The sequence below is a fragment of the Opisthorchis viverrini genome, assembly GCF_000715545.1.
Source record: "Opisthorchis viverrini unplaced genomic scaffold opera_v5_322, whole genome shotgun sequence".
Classification (NCBI taxonomy): Eukaryota; Metazoa; Platyhelminthes; class Trematoda; order Opisthorchiida; family Opisthorchiidae; genus Opisthorchis; species Opisthorchis viverrini.
Genome location: NW_008751975.1, coordinates 320,960 through 339,594, shown reverse-complemented (window position 1 = coordinate 339,594; position 18,635 = coordinate 320,960). Strand labels below are relative to the sequence as shown.

At 44.4% G+C, this 18,635-nt stretch overlaps 1 protein-coding gene across 1 annotated transcript in view; it reads right to left on the bottom strand.

Annotated features, from left to right (window-relative positions):
- T265_15000 (hypothetical protein) overlaps window positions 1–18,635 on the bottom strand; it is a gene marked incomplete at both ends in the record, with an annotated part of 55,457 nt that overhangs the window by 9,394 nt on the left and 27,428 nt on the right. The window contains 9 exons of the mRNA XM_009176151.1: window positions 399–1,115; window positions 1,727–1,956; window positions 3,318–3,518; window positions 5,148–5,327; window positions 10,023–10,469; window positions 13,011–13,511; window positions 14,620–14,901; window positions 15,016–15,291; window positions 16,226–16,480. Coding sequence (XP_009174415.1) covers window position 1,115; window positions 1,727–1,956; window positions 3,318–3,518; window positions 5,148–5,327; window positions 10,023–10,469; window positions 13,011–13,511; window positions 14,620–14,901; window positions 15,016–15,291; window positions 16,226–16,480 — 2,373 coding nt within the window. The remainder of the gene's footprint in view (window positions 1–398; window positions 1,116–1,726; window positions 1,957–3,317; window positions 3,519–5,147; window positions 5,328–10,022; window positions 10,470–13,010; window positions 13,512–14,619; window positions 14,902–15,015; window positions 15,292–16,225; window positions 16,481–18,635) is intronic.

Here is an 18,635-nt window from a genome sequence, read left to right as displayed (position 1 = left end):
TGATGATGATGATGATGATGATGATGATGATGATGATGATGAGACTCCCGAGGTTTCACAGGCAGGCAGAAAAATTTCAAGCACCATATCAACAACAAGGTTAAAGAGGAAATGGAAAAGAGGACAACCTTGTCTTACATCACTGGACTTGGTGAATTCTGGTGAGAGGGAAAGAAATTTGGAAGGGGCGCCTTTGATCGTTACACTGCCGAAGTTAGTGGCAATCGACAAAATACAAGGCAGCTGTCAAATCCAGAAAAACGACCAACGTGGGACGCCCAAAGTAGAGGAGTCATTCATGAATTTGTCTCAAGGTAAAGATACGGTCGATGCATCCCCGTCCAGGGCGAAACCCAGCTTGATTCTCACGAATTAGTCTCTCGCGATAATCCATTAACCTGCGAAAAATAATGCCAGAGAGCACTTCAGATGCGGCGGATAGCAAGCTGATACCACGATGATTTTCACATGACGTTCTTTCTCCCGTTTTGGAAATTGGGAAGGAGGAGCTCCATTCGACTGGTATTCTGTTTTCGTTCCAAATCTTCTGCAGTATGGTCGTCAGATTGTTCACCAGGACCTCGCCACCTTCTTTGAAGAGTACGGGGTGTAGACCATCCGAACCAGGTGCCTTGTCGCGCTTCGGGATTGAAATCTCACGCTGGATTTCGGTTGCTAATGGTGGGTTGATATCAATGTTCCATTCGGGCCCGCTATGTTCTTCCAGCAATTGTGTTGAAGGAGACCAGGCGAACTGTTCTTCAAAGTGCTCAGCCCACCTCTCAAGACGAAGATTGAAGGAGTGAATTGCTGTTCCGTCTTTCCCGCATATTGTCTCACTGACACCTGCCTCCTTTTGACCCATTGATCGAATAAGTCGAAATGGAGCGCGGCTGTTGCCTACAGCGAAGGCCTTCTCCATCTTCTGGGCGTTCGAAACCCACCAGCGTTCTCTGTCATTCTTCAAGCTCCTGATTATCCGATGTTTGAGGGATATGCGTGCCTCATCATAGTCGCTAGTTGCTGGCATGGCTTTTCGGGCAGCAATAAGATCTGCTGATCTCGAAGATATCCAGTGTTCATTGAGTCGAATCAGATGGGTTAAACAAACAGTTCTGAAAGCTGAAATCACTGCTTCTTTAACTCGCCTCCATTAATTCTCCAAGCAATCTTTGTCGTCTATATGACTAGCGTTTCCAGTAGTTTTCTAGCCAGATAAGCTCGATATTTTTCAGCTACTGAAACTTGTCGAAGTTGATGAACTGCATTACTATCTTTCGGTATGCGCAGTGCTGGCGGAAAGCGAAGTGCTAAACGGGCCCGCACGATGGCGCGATCAGAGTCAAGTTGTGTAACCCTTAACTGAGGCTCTCCATCGGTAACTGATAGCCTTATGGTCCACGACTGTTATGTGGTAGGTGGCCTCCAAGTAATTCGGTGTGTGCGTTTGTGTTGGAAGTTCGTACTGGCCAGGAACAGACGGTGATCTGCACACAACTGAAAAAACCACCCTCCATCATCCGTACGCTCAGCATCGACACCAAATCGACAACCTAACTGTACTTCACCCGGACTTAGTCGTCCAACTTGGGCATCGATATCACCCGCCATGATTACTGCATCCATCCATCTTGCCAACCGAAGCAGTCGTGACAGATCTTGATAAAACTCGTCGTTTTCAGTCTCAGAACTGCTATCTGTTGGGGCATATGCTGATAAGACAAACCAGCACCGTTTACCACATCGACCTGCGTTAATCTCAATTGAGCCAGATAATCGCACAGCACAAAGGCGACTGTTTACTGGGATCCAGTCCAGTAAGACGCTTGCAGCCTTGGGGATGAGTGCAACTCCCACATCGTAGATACCACGAGTCGTTGCGTCAGGATCACCAGATGCCCGAAGGGTGAAATACGCTCGTCCTAAGCGGCTTGAGGAGCACGACCAAACTGGCATCTTGTATGCCCATTTCGGAGACACAACATACATCGATAGAGAGAGAAATTAAGGTCTCAGCAATTGATGCCTGTTGCCCAATTTGACATAGAGTACGGACATTGAAGACTGCAACGTGAATGCGATCTTTTGAGGTTAGTAGATGATTATTTTGATTTATTTCTCTGGGCGATGTCTGAGACACGGAACAGTGGCTAGAGGATTGGCAGATGGGTTGATTGCACTGCACGATGGGTTGGGATGGAATGAGAGGGAAGACTGGTGAGTGAAGAGCTGAAAGGGTAAATGATACTTTCCGGTTGCACAGGCCGAAGAAGGGGTACTCGATCTTGAGCCCTTGACTCTAAAGTCTGACCCACAAGGCAGTGGGAAGATGTAGGGTTTTTTCAGGGGCCCTGGCCTCGTCTCTGACTCAAAAGTCAGGACCGCGAGATAGCGGTTGTTAGGGTTTTTTTTTTAGGGACGCCTCCCGGAGCCAATAGTCTGACTTACTTGGCTGTGGGCGGCTGGCCTGGCCCGAAGGCGCAGGGAGTGAGGCATTATTGTTTCACTCCTGATGCGGCTGCGCACAGCAGGTGCCTTTTGAGCAGCTCTTTGGTTTTCGACCGTATTGAATAATGCGCCGGCGGTTACGGTCAACCGTTGGGCAATCGGAGTGTGCGATTTTCGGGTCGGCATTTCTAACGCATGCTTCCTTGGGAAAAGGTAACATTGCTGCTTCCATTAAATATGGACATGCTGGTCACCTGAGTGGATACCTTACTGCCTTCACATTCCCATCACAGAGAACAGTATGGCTTTATCTCCAAACCGGCAACCAAATGAAAAACTACGCCTGTTTACGCAAACGCTGACAGTCAGACTAGTGAAATTTTAGCCGACAGTGAAGCAACTGGTCGAATCTGAAAACTCTATAGAGAGATAAAGATAACTTCACAAACGAAATAGTCTTAAAATTCCGATGCATCTATATCCTTTACCAATCTTATGCATATGGAAAGTTATTTGGAGCGGAACTAACTGGAGACCAAGATGGTGTGCAGAAACAATCGTACAGAATCATCAAATATAATGAATATTCTCTTTGCATATTGGTGTTAGACATTCAACAACTCATTCGTTTCCAGCTCAAAATGAAGGGAGTAGCTATTGACGAAATTGGTGTTTGCTAGTAGGTGATCCAGGATAATATAATATGCACGCAATACTTTGTGAAGGAAAAACGTGAAAAATAAACTGCTAAAGCTGTGTTTATTGCGCCCTTGAAAACAGTAAAATTCCAACATAAGGAAAGACCTTCCAGACAACGAAGTTCCATTTGTCCAGGTAAGCGTGGTAGAAACTCAAATGTGATGGCTCACCTGACCGTTGGAGTTAGTCAGTTCAGGTAAAGACCGCCATGGAGTAGATCGGATAGCTTTATCTAGACGGGCAAGTGTGTTTTGGCACTCCGATACGGTTACCCTCACCAACGACTTGTACTGTGGATTGGATGATAGCATGCGGGCAAATAACATGCGCGCCCGCAAATAGTAGCCAGTAGGCCATAGCCATTCAGGACCCTGAATTCAACAGACATGTAAAATGAACAATATTAAAAAAGGTAAGGCGAAGTGATTTCTTCGATAGTACAATGGATAAAACAGGAACTTTGTCTACTTCTCAGCTTGCCGCGGTTCCCGTAGAGGAATTGATAAGCACCAAGCCTATTGATTTTGTATTTGGAAATGTTAATTATGAAGGTAGAATGTGATCCGCCTTGGGAGCCTTTTTAGAACTGAACACACTCTGTCATTAGTATGTGAGATACGGATGGTCAGAGCGTAAAGCGAACGAATGAGCTATCCGAAGGTGAGACAAGCATGACTAGCGAGATGTAAACATTTAACTTGTCCTCCTCAGTCACGGGTGTAAGAGACGTAGAGCAACAAACTGAGGAAGAAAAAGCTTACCTTCCAACTTTTCCTTAGGAAAGGAATAGACATCAGTAATTTGAGATCCAGCAATCAAATATCAAGATAACCATAACAGGTTGACATCCGTCTTCCAAAAACACTAAGAAATTCGCCACTGGGCTACTCTAATCAATTATCTCACACTAAAGGGACAAACGGATTTTCGAACCAAACGGAACATAATGCCCACCGGTCGTCATCATCACCATAATCATCATAAATAAATAGTAAAAAAAAATAAACGTCCATCTGTAATATCCTTTTAGTGCCTAGATATCGTGCCACCCGAGGGAAGCCATCTGCATAAATAATCTTTGACATTGTACCCTGGTGCGACCCATCGCCTAGAACCGCCTCCCGGATGCGTCAAAAAGTTAGTTTTCTAGTTAGTTTTTCTCTGAATATAATGTTTCTATCCACGACAAGGAATTCGGAAAATAACCGATTCTGAAAAATTGGATTCACTTTAACAAGCAAAATTAACTATTATGCTTAACGTGTCATCAATGATCGTGTAGTACATTTGGCCTTTTGGTCAACATGGCTGTTGATAAATCCGCCACGGAAATAGATTAGGAGGGTTTGTTATTACTTTGGAATGCCTAGATCCGTGTCCTCTTAATGAACTTGATTGTATTCACGAGCGAACTGGCATCTGACAATAGACACAAAGTACTTTTCAAGATCGGATCGGAGATCGATTACCTCTAATGGTTCACATCGGATGCACTTGTGTTTACATGTATATCCGATTTCGAGCGTATTCAATCTCGTCATGAATACGGACATCATTCAATAGCAAACACAAATGGTTAGTGTGCAACCTCAACCGATTTCGCAGCCGGCCACGCCTTGATGTTTTCTGTGAATCTTGTCGAAATTGGCAACCAAAGTGTTTCAGGGCTCATTCCTCGTAAAAACTTTTGGGATCTCAATAACTCCGTCCTTTGATTAAACGTATATATAATATATATATATATATATATAATAAAAAATTAGATGATGTCAACCTGTCTGTGGTCGCGTTTCTGCCGTGAAGGATGACGGTCTTAAAAGGATAAAGTGTTCACTCGTGTGAATGCAAAAAAAGCCGTTGCTGAAGACCAAGCTGGTTGCTGCAAGATAAAGAAATAAAATTGTCAGAAATTGGATTGAGGATGAATTCAGATAAAATCTGACGCTAGGTTATCAACGAGAAGTGGGAACCGTTGAGGCGCAACAAGTGAAAAAGCTAACCTGGTGGTAATTAAATCCCTTGGATGTGTGATAGTCGGTAGAGTCAACATCGTTACGGTAATCACCATGGTAGGCCATGTCGTTATTTCCCAGGGTACGCATGCCAAATGGACCGGCGAGACGCTCGCGGGCGATTTCCAGGGCGTTCCACGCACGCTCCGGTGTAAATAAGGTGGGGGCCTGAGGACGATAAAAATCAATTGTGAAGGTTTCAACGATTCAACTCGTAATTGTCTACAGTCCATAAACACTGTAAGCGTCTAAGAGATTATAAAAAATGGATTAAGCTTAGAATCCAAACTCTCTATGGCAATAACAATTTCTAGAATTTAGGGAACTCAAGCGCTTTCTAAAAAAACCCACAAACTTCAGAGTGTGCACTTTTTCCACACCTTTAGAAAGGAACTTTCTTACGAATGACTGATCCCCTACGGTCCCGGTGTGCAGACCAGGACCCTTGATGGAGAGAACTCCTCATGCCATAAAGGTGTTCTCTGAGTTAAAAAAAGTGCATCGCACTGAAACTCCACAATTCAGACGTACTCTGCCGAAAGAAAGCACAGTTACACAATACAAGTGAAAAAAGCTAGGGACAGAAACTGTCTCCCGCTTACCAGAGGGAGCGAATAACCAGACACTGGAATCACACTTAGACGCTCAGTATCCGCGGGCCACTCGCCACTAAAAGCCGAAGGCTTTTAGTCTGAAGTGATATTCACGTGGGCTGGATTTCGTATATTTTCAAGAGTTTACGTATGCCTGTTATTAGCATTAGCCTTTTCTAATGCATTGTCAATTAGGGCTCCCCATTGAAAATTCGTCCAGTCCACTTATTTAGAGTGAAAATTTGTTTCGCTCTCCTGTGCATCAAAGCTCTAAGGGAGGAACAGATGACTGAGATAACTGAGTTTTAATGAATGATCCGATTCAGAATAATTCACTGGCGGGACGGTACACCCAACCGTTGTAACCTTTTCAGTCAGCTTCCTTCTCAGATAGTAGTGTGGTGCTCAGATGGCTGAATTGAACGAACAGCTCCGATTAAGCACACAACTAAGCATATAAAACAAATTCACTAAGTTTAAAGGCGTAGGCGAGGTGTAGGCTAGAAAGCACAGACCGACGACGCATAATCGCTATCGGGTAACCGAGCCATCTGAGACCAGACAAAGAGCGGATCGTTACAACAGAGCATTTAGCAACATAATTCCGAATGGATAACTGGATGATACATGCGGACTGGACTATGGCTTACCATCTCAAAAATGAAAGTACCAGATCGTTTCAGAGAGGTTTGGTAAACAATCGGTGGATTTATTGCTGGGCAACATTTGGTTCCCTGACTGCCTTAAAACCCAATCAACCTACTTACTTACTCACTTGGCCTGACGAAGCTTTTGTGTAAAAAGCGAAACGGTGTCCAGCAATAAATCCGCCGATTGTTTACCAGACCTCTCTGAAACGTTGACTACTCAATGGGTCCCAAACATTTTCCAATTGATTGAAAACATCTACGGACCATGTGTTCGGAATAAGTCAAGTGAATATGTTCGATTGGCAAGATTGGAGGCAAACTGGGAAAACCATCGCGTTTTCAACATTGGATGCATGAAGCATAACATAATTCCCAAATCTCTGGTTGTTAAGCCACCAGATGCGTCCCCCGCTTCTGTCCGAATTGCTTTCTCAGTGGTCAAGTGACTCCTCAGACAGAGGACCCATTTAAGCACCCAACGTTAAACTGATATCCGCCACCGCGCATGTCGTCCAAAACATGAACTTCAGTCCGCACTCCCGCCTGCTGAATTCGAATTACTAAATACCAAAATGCAAGGAAAAACAAATACGTGAGTTCGAGAAATTGTTTTCTATGACTCGCTGTTCCAGTAACAAAAGAGAGAAGAGTAAGCCATCTGCTAGCTATTGCAGCGTAACTTATCAGATAGACCCTTAAGTGAAGAGCAACGTCGTTTGTTAGAGAAAAGGATTGAACTTGGCAGTAAAAGTGTTATAAGGGCAGAAGAGATCATTCCTGGTGTTGAGTCTGTGTTTCAGGAGCTTCCTTCAATGGAGTCGGAGAAATTACGTGTACACTTGGTCACAGTCCTGAAGTCCCAGCAATGAGGGGTTCCAAACATTGTACCACCTGACCGAAGAGTCTTAAATAAAAATTGTAGACAGTATAGTAACTACAAAAGCAGATAAAAGTAAGATCACGGTCGTCATGAATAAGAGTGACTATCTGCAGAAAGTTAGACATGTAGCTGAAGGACCTTAGCGACAAATTAGTAACGGGACGATAAACCATCTGGTATCGATTGTACTCAAAAAGTGAAATCCAACCACGACTTTGCGGGTTACCGAAAATTCACAAAAAAGGTGTGCCATAAGACTAATGGTGGATGGCATAAGTTCATCACCACATGAGCTGGCCACATTTCTAGCAGGTACTCTTAAACCACTTGCCGGCAAGTCACCCACACACACCCATGATTCGTATGACTGCTACAAAAGTAGCTGGGTTTCAGTTAGAACTAGATGAAGTTCCGGTTACCTTTGATGTCAAATCTATGTATAACAACGTCCCTAAAGCGGACGCTGTGGAAGTAGTGGGAAGGCTTTAACTGGCAGACACAACGCTGTAAACACGAACGCAACTCTCCGTAGACGAGATAGCTGAAGGCGTAAAGGTATGCCTAAACCTCGGTCATTTTGTTCTCGACTCAATTATATACTCCCAAGAACAAGGTCTATCGATGGGATTACAAATATCCCCGATTTTGGCCAAGATGTAAGTGGAAGACTTGGAACAGAAAGCTTTAAACGGATTCGAGTGTCCACCAAGGGTGTTCTGGCGTTACGTAGATGACACTTTCGTTGGGATAGAACGGGATAAGGTAAACAAATTCTTTCAATATCTTTGGACCCCCAAATTAAGTTGAGCATGGAGATAGTATCCACATCGGGTACACTCCCTTTCCTTGACTGCATGACATACAAGAGTGGTGGAAAATTAAAAACCACTGTTTAACGGAAATCAACAGATAGTGATGCTGTCTTAAACTACTCTTCAGCACATCCAAAAACAGTATATGCTAGTATAGTTTCAACGATGTTCAGGAGAGTGAGAGCACTGTGCACAGAGGTCGACCAAAAAACAGCACAACTTGAGGTAAAAAAAGCGACTTCAAGATAGCGGATACCCGGTGGGTTTAGTCAAGCGGCAACTAGGACGGGTATTGATGCCAACACCAGGCCTATCAAGGAGTGGACCGGAACAGCTGTCATTCCATACAAAACAGGGACATCTGAAGTCATTAGAAGGGTATTGAATATGGCTAACATCAGAGGAGCATTCCAGAAGGGAAAAACTTTACGCTCGATGTTGGTGCATTTGAAGGATCACCTTCCGGTTGACTAGGAACTGTTTATACAAAACAAAATGCAACGACTGTACGAAGGTCAGACAGTCAGGGAATTACACACCAGAATCGGTGAAGATAAACGGTTCATTATTACACCATCGAGAAAAGTAGATGAAAATCAGGCGGTAATGAAAGATTCGGCAATGACAGGTCATGCATTAGACACTGGACACAGGAAAGATCCGAAAAATGCAGACATTCTACGACGGAGTTTAAGATTCACACCACAGCGATTGGTGGTCGAGGCGGTGGAAATTGCCAAGTATCCAAGCGTAAATAGAATAGAGAGCGTAGGACCTGCAAGCGTGTGGAGAGTGGTTTTAGATCAGCCGAGATGACACGAGGCGGTGTGCAGTTATCAGCAAAATGATTTCGGTCTAAAAGTACAAAATCCAAGTAGAGTAAAATCCCATTAACCAGCACCACTCCCCATCCCCAAACCAATTGTCCCGGCACCCTTCGACGAACACAGGTGAACGAAATCTGTGAACGACCCCAAGGGGAATATTCCATCAGGGCATCCTAGACTGAAAAAGCAAGGCCGACAAATCCAGGTTCAACATGACAACTCCTTCCCTAACCAATATATCGTAAATGTTAGTCATCCCCACTAACCAACAAACAGGAACATCAGACTGAACAATCAATTCTGACCAATTCCGTTAATGATGAGAAATCTCACGGATTGGTTCCGTGACTGTCTTAAAACCCAATCAACCTACTTACTCACTTGGCCTGACCAGGCTTTTGTGTCAAAAGCGAAATGCTTCCCAGCAATAAATCCGTCGACTGTTTACCAGAACTCTCTGAAACGATGACTACCCAATGGGTCCCAAACATTTTCCAATTGATTGAAAGAACTAAATCTTACCCGAACGGCCAAAATACGTCGTTGATTTTGCACACTAACGTAGTGCATTTGATTTGTATCGGTAATGAAGATGGTTCGTAATTCATCTAGTACACTGTTCCAGCGCTGCAAAGTAAATGTGGCTGCGAAATAAGCTCGAGGGAGGGCACTATCAGTGGACAGGTGGGCTGTATCTCATTTCAAAAATGAATCGCTGAGAAATTCCCTCTATTTCCAAGCACAAATTAATCCCGTCGCCCCAGTGGCTACGAGATGACGGACAGATTGTTAGCCCGATTTCCCCAAGAAACTCCTTGTAATCACGTAAAAATAAGGTGAAATGACCCAGCGCCTTCGAAAAAAACATAACCTAACGAAATAACAGGCATCTGGATGAAGGAATGCTAGTGTGCATGTAATTTGATGCTTTTCTGGGCAACTGAGATGGTACGAAAACAGCCCCAAGGAAACATATATGCCCCACTAAATAAAAATTCGAAGACTGGAAAACGTTTACCCTCAAAAGATGAAGACAGAGAACCGAAAATCTAAAGGCTAGGTTGCCGTGCTACATCTTCGTGGAACTGTCGCGAGACTCACCACAACCATTGTGACCAAAAAGTTTGGGCGCAACTGATTGTCTGTGTAGCCGGCTGAGGAACCGACCGAATCGCGGTAGATACCTCGGTTGTACTCCAGCGATGGATCAGTGGTATCTGACGGGATCCAGAAGGCTGGTTCGAACGACTGCTTCAAGCGGGTAGCCCAATCAGTCCAGGTGAAAAACTTTCCATCCGGCAACTGCACGCCGGAATGCGGATAATAGAAAGCATTCTTTCCGTCTGTGACACGGTGGCACTTTTGTAGCCAGTTAACGACAGCATAAGCGAGACCAACGAGTTCCACAGCAGAACCATCTCTAGGAGTGGCCGGGATCCCCCGGTTTTGTGCCTTATCGGAACTGCCCATCTTGTCCATCCATGTACCGCAATTGAAAGCGTTGCCACCACATGGAAATCCAGTTTTCTGATCAATAGAAGCTGTAACCTGGGAAAAAAGAACGGAGAAGCCATACGAGTACGCGCGAGCTAACAGTTTTTGTCCAGTACGTGCATGGGACTGGATGATGCCTGACAAACGATCTGACACCAGATCAGTCACTAACAGAGGGTCGGTACTTTCATCCATGATTACCCTGAAGTCCGCAACGCACACCACCTGCGGACAATAGTACTGACATCGAAAAGGCAAACGCCCAAACCATGAAATTCGCAAAAGCGTTATCACCTCGTCACTAATTCAAAGATGGACATTTCAGGAAAGCCAGTATTTTGGAATTAGGAAGACATTATTGTGGTTTCGTTTCCCAGTCACTACCACATACCACCTCAATGTCAAAATCCAGGTCATTAGATGCAACCACTGGAGGGAATTTCATTCGTCAGTATTACCGTTTAACAGTCGATGAGCGAATATGGTCACGGAACCAACTGTACGCATTGTAGATGTGCACGAAGACAGCAGTGTACAGATATGTCCCAACCTACCTGTATATCAATATATCAATTAGGGGCACGGTAACCTCAGGTTTTCTCATTAAAAAATGAATGGCCTTCTAAAAATTTCCCTGAGGACGTAAGGTAACCAAGCATTTTTGATGTGAGCTGACTATGAAGCCAAGCTGATACGGGGTGACACTATGCTGTATCACCTGAAAAGTCCCATCTTCCGTGCATGTTAGCGGAATCCACCATTCAATCCAGCATTTCTAGCTTGATAGCTGGACAGCAGCAAGTGGCATCATCAACTCGCAGATGAAGTCGTGGCTAGGAATTAGAGTTATCCTACATTGGCTCATAATGCTAATGGAAGGCGCAAGTTAGCCCATCCAAAAGAACTTCTACGGTAACATCCTGGGAAGAAACATCGTCGCCGAATAACAGCCAAACGGCATAAAACACGTGGAGCTGTGTTGAGATTACCCACTAGGCCACAAGCCTCTCGATAGCATACCGGTCTGTAATGAAGGTTCACTGGGAGTTCAATAGGTCGTCAGTCGTCGGAGGCAGCAACATCAGTGCTGACACTGATGCTTCACTGAAGTACCAGTAGGTGAGTTCTGAGAAAGCCAGTGACAATAAATCTTGGTGCTGGTAGGCCATGGTGGATGACACGCTGTCATCTGTCCGCGGTTTTACAAAATGCATCACAATTGACTATGAACGTTGCTCTAGAAGTATTGAAATGAAGGTAGCGAAAACAGCGCCCGTCCGAAACTCCTAGGGGCGCTGTAACGCGTAACAGGGCACGCGTAATCATTGATGCGCGCTGCCTAGACGGCGTATAAATTAAACAATGCGGTGAACGTCACGTGATTCATGATCTGTGAAAACTTGCAGAAGCTCTCCGCTGTCAGATAGCTGTGCACTTAAACAGCTAGACTTGGTTCTACTTTCCCCACAAGCTAGTGAACTGAAGTCAAGAGGCATTCAGAATTTCACGAGCACTTCTGACAAGCTCCAGTCAAGTGCTAAAAAGTTACTGAGTGGCCTGAAGGCTTGCAGATTGACCTAAGCCCATCGTCTCGGTGTGAATTTGAACAATTGTCCTTGCGCAAATCTGGAGTCCAACTAAGATCCCAGTTAGTAACAAGAAACACAGACAATCTACTCCATCACCTCAACGACTGTGGTAATCTTTTTCGACCTGCTCGACTGATGCCTAACTCTGTATTTTGGCCACCCACAACTCCTAGAGGAGAGTGAAAGGAGACCGCGGACCACTATAAGCTCTGCATCAGACCGTAAGGGCTTAGTCATCCATGTACCTGAGCTAGACGGACAAGCACAATTTACACCTTGTCCTCGCCCAGAGCCTCTAATGGAGAAGCACTGAAAATGATGCTAGGCCAGACACTGACACTGTAACAAAGCTACTCAAATGGGCTTGGAAAGTATGCAATGATCTACTAGGTCGTATAAAATCAGCAGTGCCTGCAGATCCTCCTTGTCAAAATTTGCTTGAAGTGAGCTCAATACTTCGAGCCGACGGTAATACTGATTCCGAAAACGGCAGTTAACCATTATTGAAATAAACAATGACTAACCTAGTTAAGCAATTATTTATTTATTTATTTATTTATTTAGTTAGTTAGTTAGTTAGTTAGTTAGTTAGTTAGTTATTTATTATTTATATAAACTCAAAAAAGATTAACAAAAACATGCAAACGAGGGAATTCGATCTGCGTTTGGTTTTGACAACCCCAAAACTGAAGGTCTTCAACCCTGCTCCCAGCGATTGCATTCAACAATCGCAGGAGTCCGAGTTGAATCGTTCAACTGTAGCAACCTTTCAGTGCCTAGCTGCCATGCCAATGAAAGAGAAAATGAGGGCTGGGATACTGCCAGGTTGCCCAAGCCTAGACCGGGGAAGTCAAGAGGCAGAGGTCGGGTTCGAACCACGGACCTTCAAGTCAGTAATTCGCACTCTAACCACTTGACCCATCTCGCCCCGAGTTGAATGTGAAGAACGATCGGTCAGAAAGTAAAAAAACAGATCCGAGTATATTATAGAGATAAGAAAACTCACGTGAAACCCTTCTGGTTTCATATGTTCGTCTAACTGTGGACCAGCGTTACGTTCAACAAAATCTATGCCTGACACGTGACGCTGCAGGACCTCTTGGACCACTTCATACAACGGGTGGATTCGCGAGCCAACGAACGATAAACGCCGTTCTGGATTCTCGGTTGGCCAACCCAGCGTGTCGTCTGTGGGAAACCATCTCCAAACAGGACGTTCCAATAAACTCTTCGAGTGAAGCGATGATTCAATCCATTCACTTTTATCCGTACTACCAGATCTCGAGCCATTCTCTGAAGTGGCTTCGTAATGATTCAGCTTTGCAGATTCTGTTTCCTCCTCATGCTGTCCCACAGTGGTCTCATAGCAGACAATCGCATATAACCAATACCAAACAGCATCACGGCAGTTATAGCGAGGACAAACGTTGGCACCCTCTCCGGTCAAATTGGGGATCAAACCATGACGAACCAGGCTTGCATAGCTTAAAATAATGTTCGCGGCATCCTAAGGAGAATAGATATGTGCGGGTGAGAGCATGCTCCAACATAGCGCGACGAGTAAGGAAATGTGAAAAAACTAGCCGTCCAAGAGTCCGACAGCGACGTTCCCATCTGTTGTCATAACCGTCTTACATTACCCGAAATATCCAGCTTGGGTCTGTTGGCTTGCAGGTCACTTTTAGCTGGCAGAAAACGAATGAGTAGCGCCACCTCAAAATAGCCCAAAGGCTGACGTTTAGTGTTTCCACATATGATTCCGCTTGTAGTCGATAAGTGACCAGTATGTATATGGGCTAGATTGCCATGGCCACTTACAAAAGACTACTATAACCGATTTCACAACCTCACCGCTGTGGAATCAACAGATAAGCCGGTAAAGACGGAACTGCATAGGTGTAGCAGAATCATTAACACACGGAAATCAGGCAGCGCCCGAATTAGGAAAAGTAATCGTCTGGGTCTATATTTAAAAGGCCCGAATCGTTCCCAGGATCAGTGATTACAGTGAACTTCCCTGAAATACACCTGAAGATCACGAAGTGGCATTCTTCACCAGTCGAAACGTAATGCGTGATCCTTCAGAATTCTATCCCCTAGAGGTCGATTCCCCTTTCTCAGTGATGGGGTATCTTAAGGAGGAGTACTGAAAGCCTTAAGGATTTTAGCCAACTATCATGTTCCCAGCGCTTACTACATTTGAGTATGCACTAGGAAACATTCGGTGCACGTACACAGGGGGGAAATTCATGCACGAAAACATGTCTGGAACCCTGGATAAACGCGTGGTTAATAGACGTACCCAAAGCAAAGTTCAATTTTGAGCGCATGAACGTCCGAAATCGAATGTTACATATTCGGATTTACCAAGCCCACAATGAGTCAGCATAAAACTCACGGAAGTTTCTTGAAATCAGATTATTACGGCGACTCCCAAGCCGTGGGAAATGAAATGGATTCAGGTAAGTCCAGCATAAGGACATCTGTTACAGCCATACCATGATAATGAACCGTTTCTAACCAAATATCGGGGAAATAGGTTATTCGTTTACACTTTGGAAACCCAAATATTACCATACCGTAAATTCTGTGAGCAGGGTTAAAAGTAAACTAACCTCATACCGACCCGTGAGCAAAAGGCAACCTCTGAGCGAAATGAATGTATCTCGGCCCCAAGAACGCCACATCCCTTCAGCGAAGTGTGGTAGTCCCGCAGCTAGGCTACAACACCAAGACTGAAGAGCTGACTGTCCCGACATGATCTGTACTGGTAACGGGGGTTTTGGAGGTGGAAGACGACAGTTGCCAACAAATCCGTAAAACTGATTGGTCGCGATTGCAAGTCTTTTGATTACCGAAGATGTGGACTCGATCCAGCGGGCCATGTGCAAAACAGACTTTAAAAAAATCACAAGAGCGAGAAACTCAGTTCGCACAGCTTACCACATATGACTTCAAGGGAGACAGTACCACTCATAAGTGACATAAAAATGAATCTGATCACTACTCACCTCTTTGTACAGCAGGTCAACAACCAAATGAACCAGTGTTTCAAAATACGCTGGAACTAAGTATCGCGGCAAGGCCTCCAACGGAGCAAACAAATCTTGAAGTATTTTTCCAAACGAGCTCAAATGGGGTGAAAGAGTACCTACTGCATCCTCAGGTATCCGGCAAAGTCGATTCGCAAGATAATTAGCCAACCAATCTCCATTACGAAGATTACCACACACCGGATGTCCCAAGTCGTTTTTATCACGGATTTCCTCCAAAAGTGCGGCGATACTCTGAAAACCAAGAACAACCGTGGATGACACAGGACATATTGCGTACAGCAACCAGGAGCAGGATGGTAGACAACAACAATAGTTTGGTATTTTCAGGCGCGTATGGCAGTACAAACCTTTGTTTCTGTAAACAATTGAGATATTAACTATCACTTTCTCCTAGGATTATGGACAATGGAAAGAGTCCAAAACGGGTACAGAAACATATTTCTTAGAATACACGACCCATCCAATTCCTAAAAAAACAGTGGGGATGACACGCATGGTCCTGGATATTTCTAATGATATCCCCTTTCCAGTTCCCTGAATCCAGTTCAAATCAATCGTGACTGGCCATACAGGCAAGATTGAAGTCCTGAGCAACATCTTCCTTTTCCTGTTTAGGATTACGGCAAAAAACTGTCTAGTTTGAAAACCTAAGGAGAACTGTTGCGTCCACATGATCCCGAAATATCCAGTGAAGGTGAATATCCAGTACGTTAACACTCAACAGCGAACCATAAAATAAGGTATTTAATATCGGCAACGACGACTGAGCGGATGACTCTTGTTTGTGTGCTTCGAAAACAAAGTATACGGACAAGAGGTAGTCCGTCCTGAAAACTCGATCCAGGGTATGTTTTGAGTCGAGTGGAAACGATCAAAAGGATGTGTCATGAACCACCACGTGGGGCTTTGACCAACAATTTCCGCAAGGAAGATTACGGAAATTTTGGAAAGACAACCTGGCTAACAGAATTATTAGGGTTCGGTGAAGAAAAATGGGCCATTCGACGCTGCGCAGTAGCCAAACCGACCCTCCAAAAGATATTTATCGGATGCGCTATGATGAAAACATCCAACAAGTTACAAGGAATGTTGATGATTAACATTTGGAACAACCAAATGATTAACAAACTGAAAAGATGGTGTGTATCTGGGAAAGCCAATATACCTGAAATCCGCAGTAACTCAGTTTCCCATAACCTGGTATGTCATAGGCTCCCGACTGAAAACCGTCCGCCATCTCCTCTGCTTCACAACGGAATAAAATTCGATTGAGATCAATCAGACGAAGATCAGACGCTAGCATTCGTATAGCATTAGCCTCAAGTTGAATCGGAGCAGACGATAGTAAATGTGGCGTATAAGCCTTATCTCCACGTCCCATTTTGATGCTCAAACGCTGCTTGTGCAATGAACAACCGAACTGTAAAACGGAATCGGAAGAAAAACCATGCAGTGTTAAGACCCAATTCGCTCGCCGTATGTTTTTATCAACAAGTCACGATCGAAAGAAGACGATCGCATGAGTCTGCGTAAATAACGCTGTTAGGAGGACTACCACCAAACGAACAAATCCATTTATCTAACGATTTGTCTTGTATACTAAAACCTTGTTTCTACATTCCAGCCTCTCACTGACATCCTAGTGGACTGTTAGCTCTTTTTGTATTGTGTATGCTGAATCCCATACCACGGAACGATCCACTTGTTTGAGTATAACTTCCTCGAAGTTTTGTTTTCTCCATTCCGGTGATCTAACGTGTCTGACTGATATAACATTAAAGAGGGCATAACACTGGCGACAGAAACCCAACGCGAACACAAACATGTCAATTTCAGCTGAGGATTTGAAAGCAATCCTTTAAGAGCAACAAGCGCAGTTCGAACAGTCGCAATTGTGACTTATTCGGTCTCTTACTCAAGCTATCAGTCTTCAGACATCGGTTCCATCTCAGATTGGTACTTCATTATTCTTTGCCGATTCTATCGCAGCAACTGTTACCGAATTCCTCTACGAACCAGCATCTGGTCTCACATTCGATTCATGGTACAGTCGCAGGGAAGATACTTTTCAGAATGAGTTTACCGACAAAGATGATGCGTGGAAATCCCGTCTCTTGGTCCGGAAACTTGGAACCCTCGGGCACGATCGGTTCAAGAACTTTATTCTTCTCAAACATCCAAAAGATCGAAACTCTACACAAACAGTGAAACAACTCCGTGAAATTTTCGGTGAGCAACATTCACTTTTTAATGACCAGGGGCGATACCGACGACTACGTCACTTTTGCTGGTGTCGTCAACCGCGAGTGTGAAAAATTTCAATTGCGGTCACTTACAGAGGATCAGTTCAAGTGCCTAATTTTTGTTGCTGGTCTTCAGTCTCCGCAGGAATCAGATATTCGCAATAGACTGCTTTCCAAGCTCGAGCACGAGAAGGATATTACCGTGAAAGTACTCACTACCGAATGCCAAAGTTTGCGTAATCTTAAGCATGATACTGCAATGGTACAGCAGACGTCACGACCTACTAATCCCAGTGGTATCATGGCATTGAAACGAACCACTGTTACACATGAGAAAAAACCGCCAACACCGTGTTGGTCTTGTGGCGAGTGGCATTATGCACGTTTCCGTCCATTCAAGAAGCGCCAGTGCCGGACGTGTCATTGGTGGGGCCACAAAGAAGGATTCTGTCGTACCCAAAAACCCACCGCACCCAAAAACCAAAAGAGCTTCGACACTCCACCCAGCAACACAGTCAAAAAGCAGCCGTACAAAAAACGTCCGCAATCCAGATCTGTGTTTGCAACATTCCAAGTTGAATTTGAGTCCCGAACGAAATACCTTACAGTTTCCATCAACAAAGTTCCAATCCGTCTGCAGCTCGACACAGCTTCAGCTATTACGTTGATCTCACGTTCCAATTGGGAGTTGATAGGAAAACCTGTTGTGTCATTCACGAATCATCGGGCCCAAAGTGCATCTGGCAGTACACTACTACTGACTGGCAAGTTAGCCTGTAATGTATCATTTAGCAGTCTACAGTTCTGAGGAACTTGTTATCTCACGGATCGTCCTAATCTGAACATTCTTGGACTTGATTGGATTGAGAAACTTGACCTTTTTAGTGCACCCCTGACATCTGTGTGCAGTGCTTTACAAGTATCGTGCTCTTCAGATATTGTGAAACATTTCACAAACACTGACGACTAAATTCGCTGATGTTTTCACAAAGGGCCTTGGAAACTGTACTAAACACAGAGCTACTCTCAAGCTTGTTCGTCTTCAACAGCTCGGGTTATCCAGCCAGTGAGTTATTCGTCTTGGGCTGCTTCTATTGTTGTCGTCAAAAAGGCAAATGGCAAGATACGCGTATGTGCTGATCATTCAACTGGACTCAATGGCATACTTGATTCCTATCAATATCCATTACCTCTTCCAGAAGATTTGTTCATCAAGCTCAATTAAATGCTTTGAAAAACTTGATCTTGCTGATTCTTACCTCCAAATCGAAGTTGAACACTCCAAAGAACTCTTGACCATAAATACGCATCGTGGCTTATTTCAGTTCAATC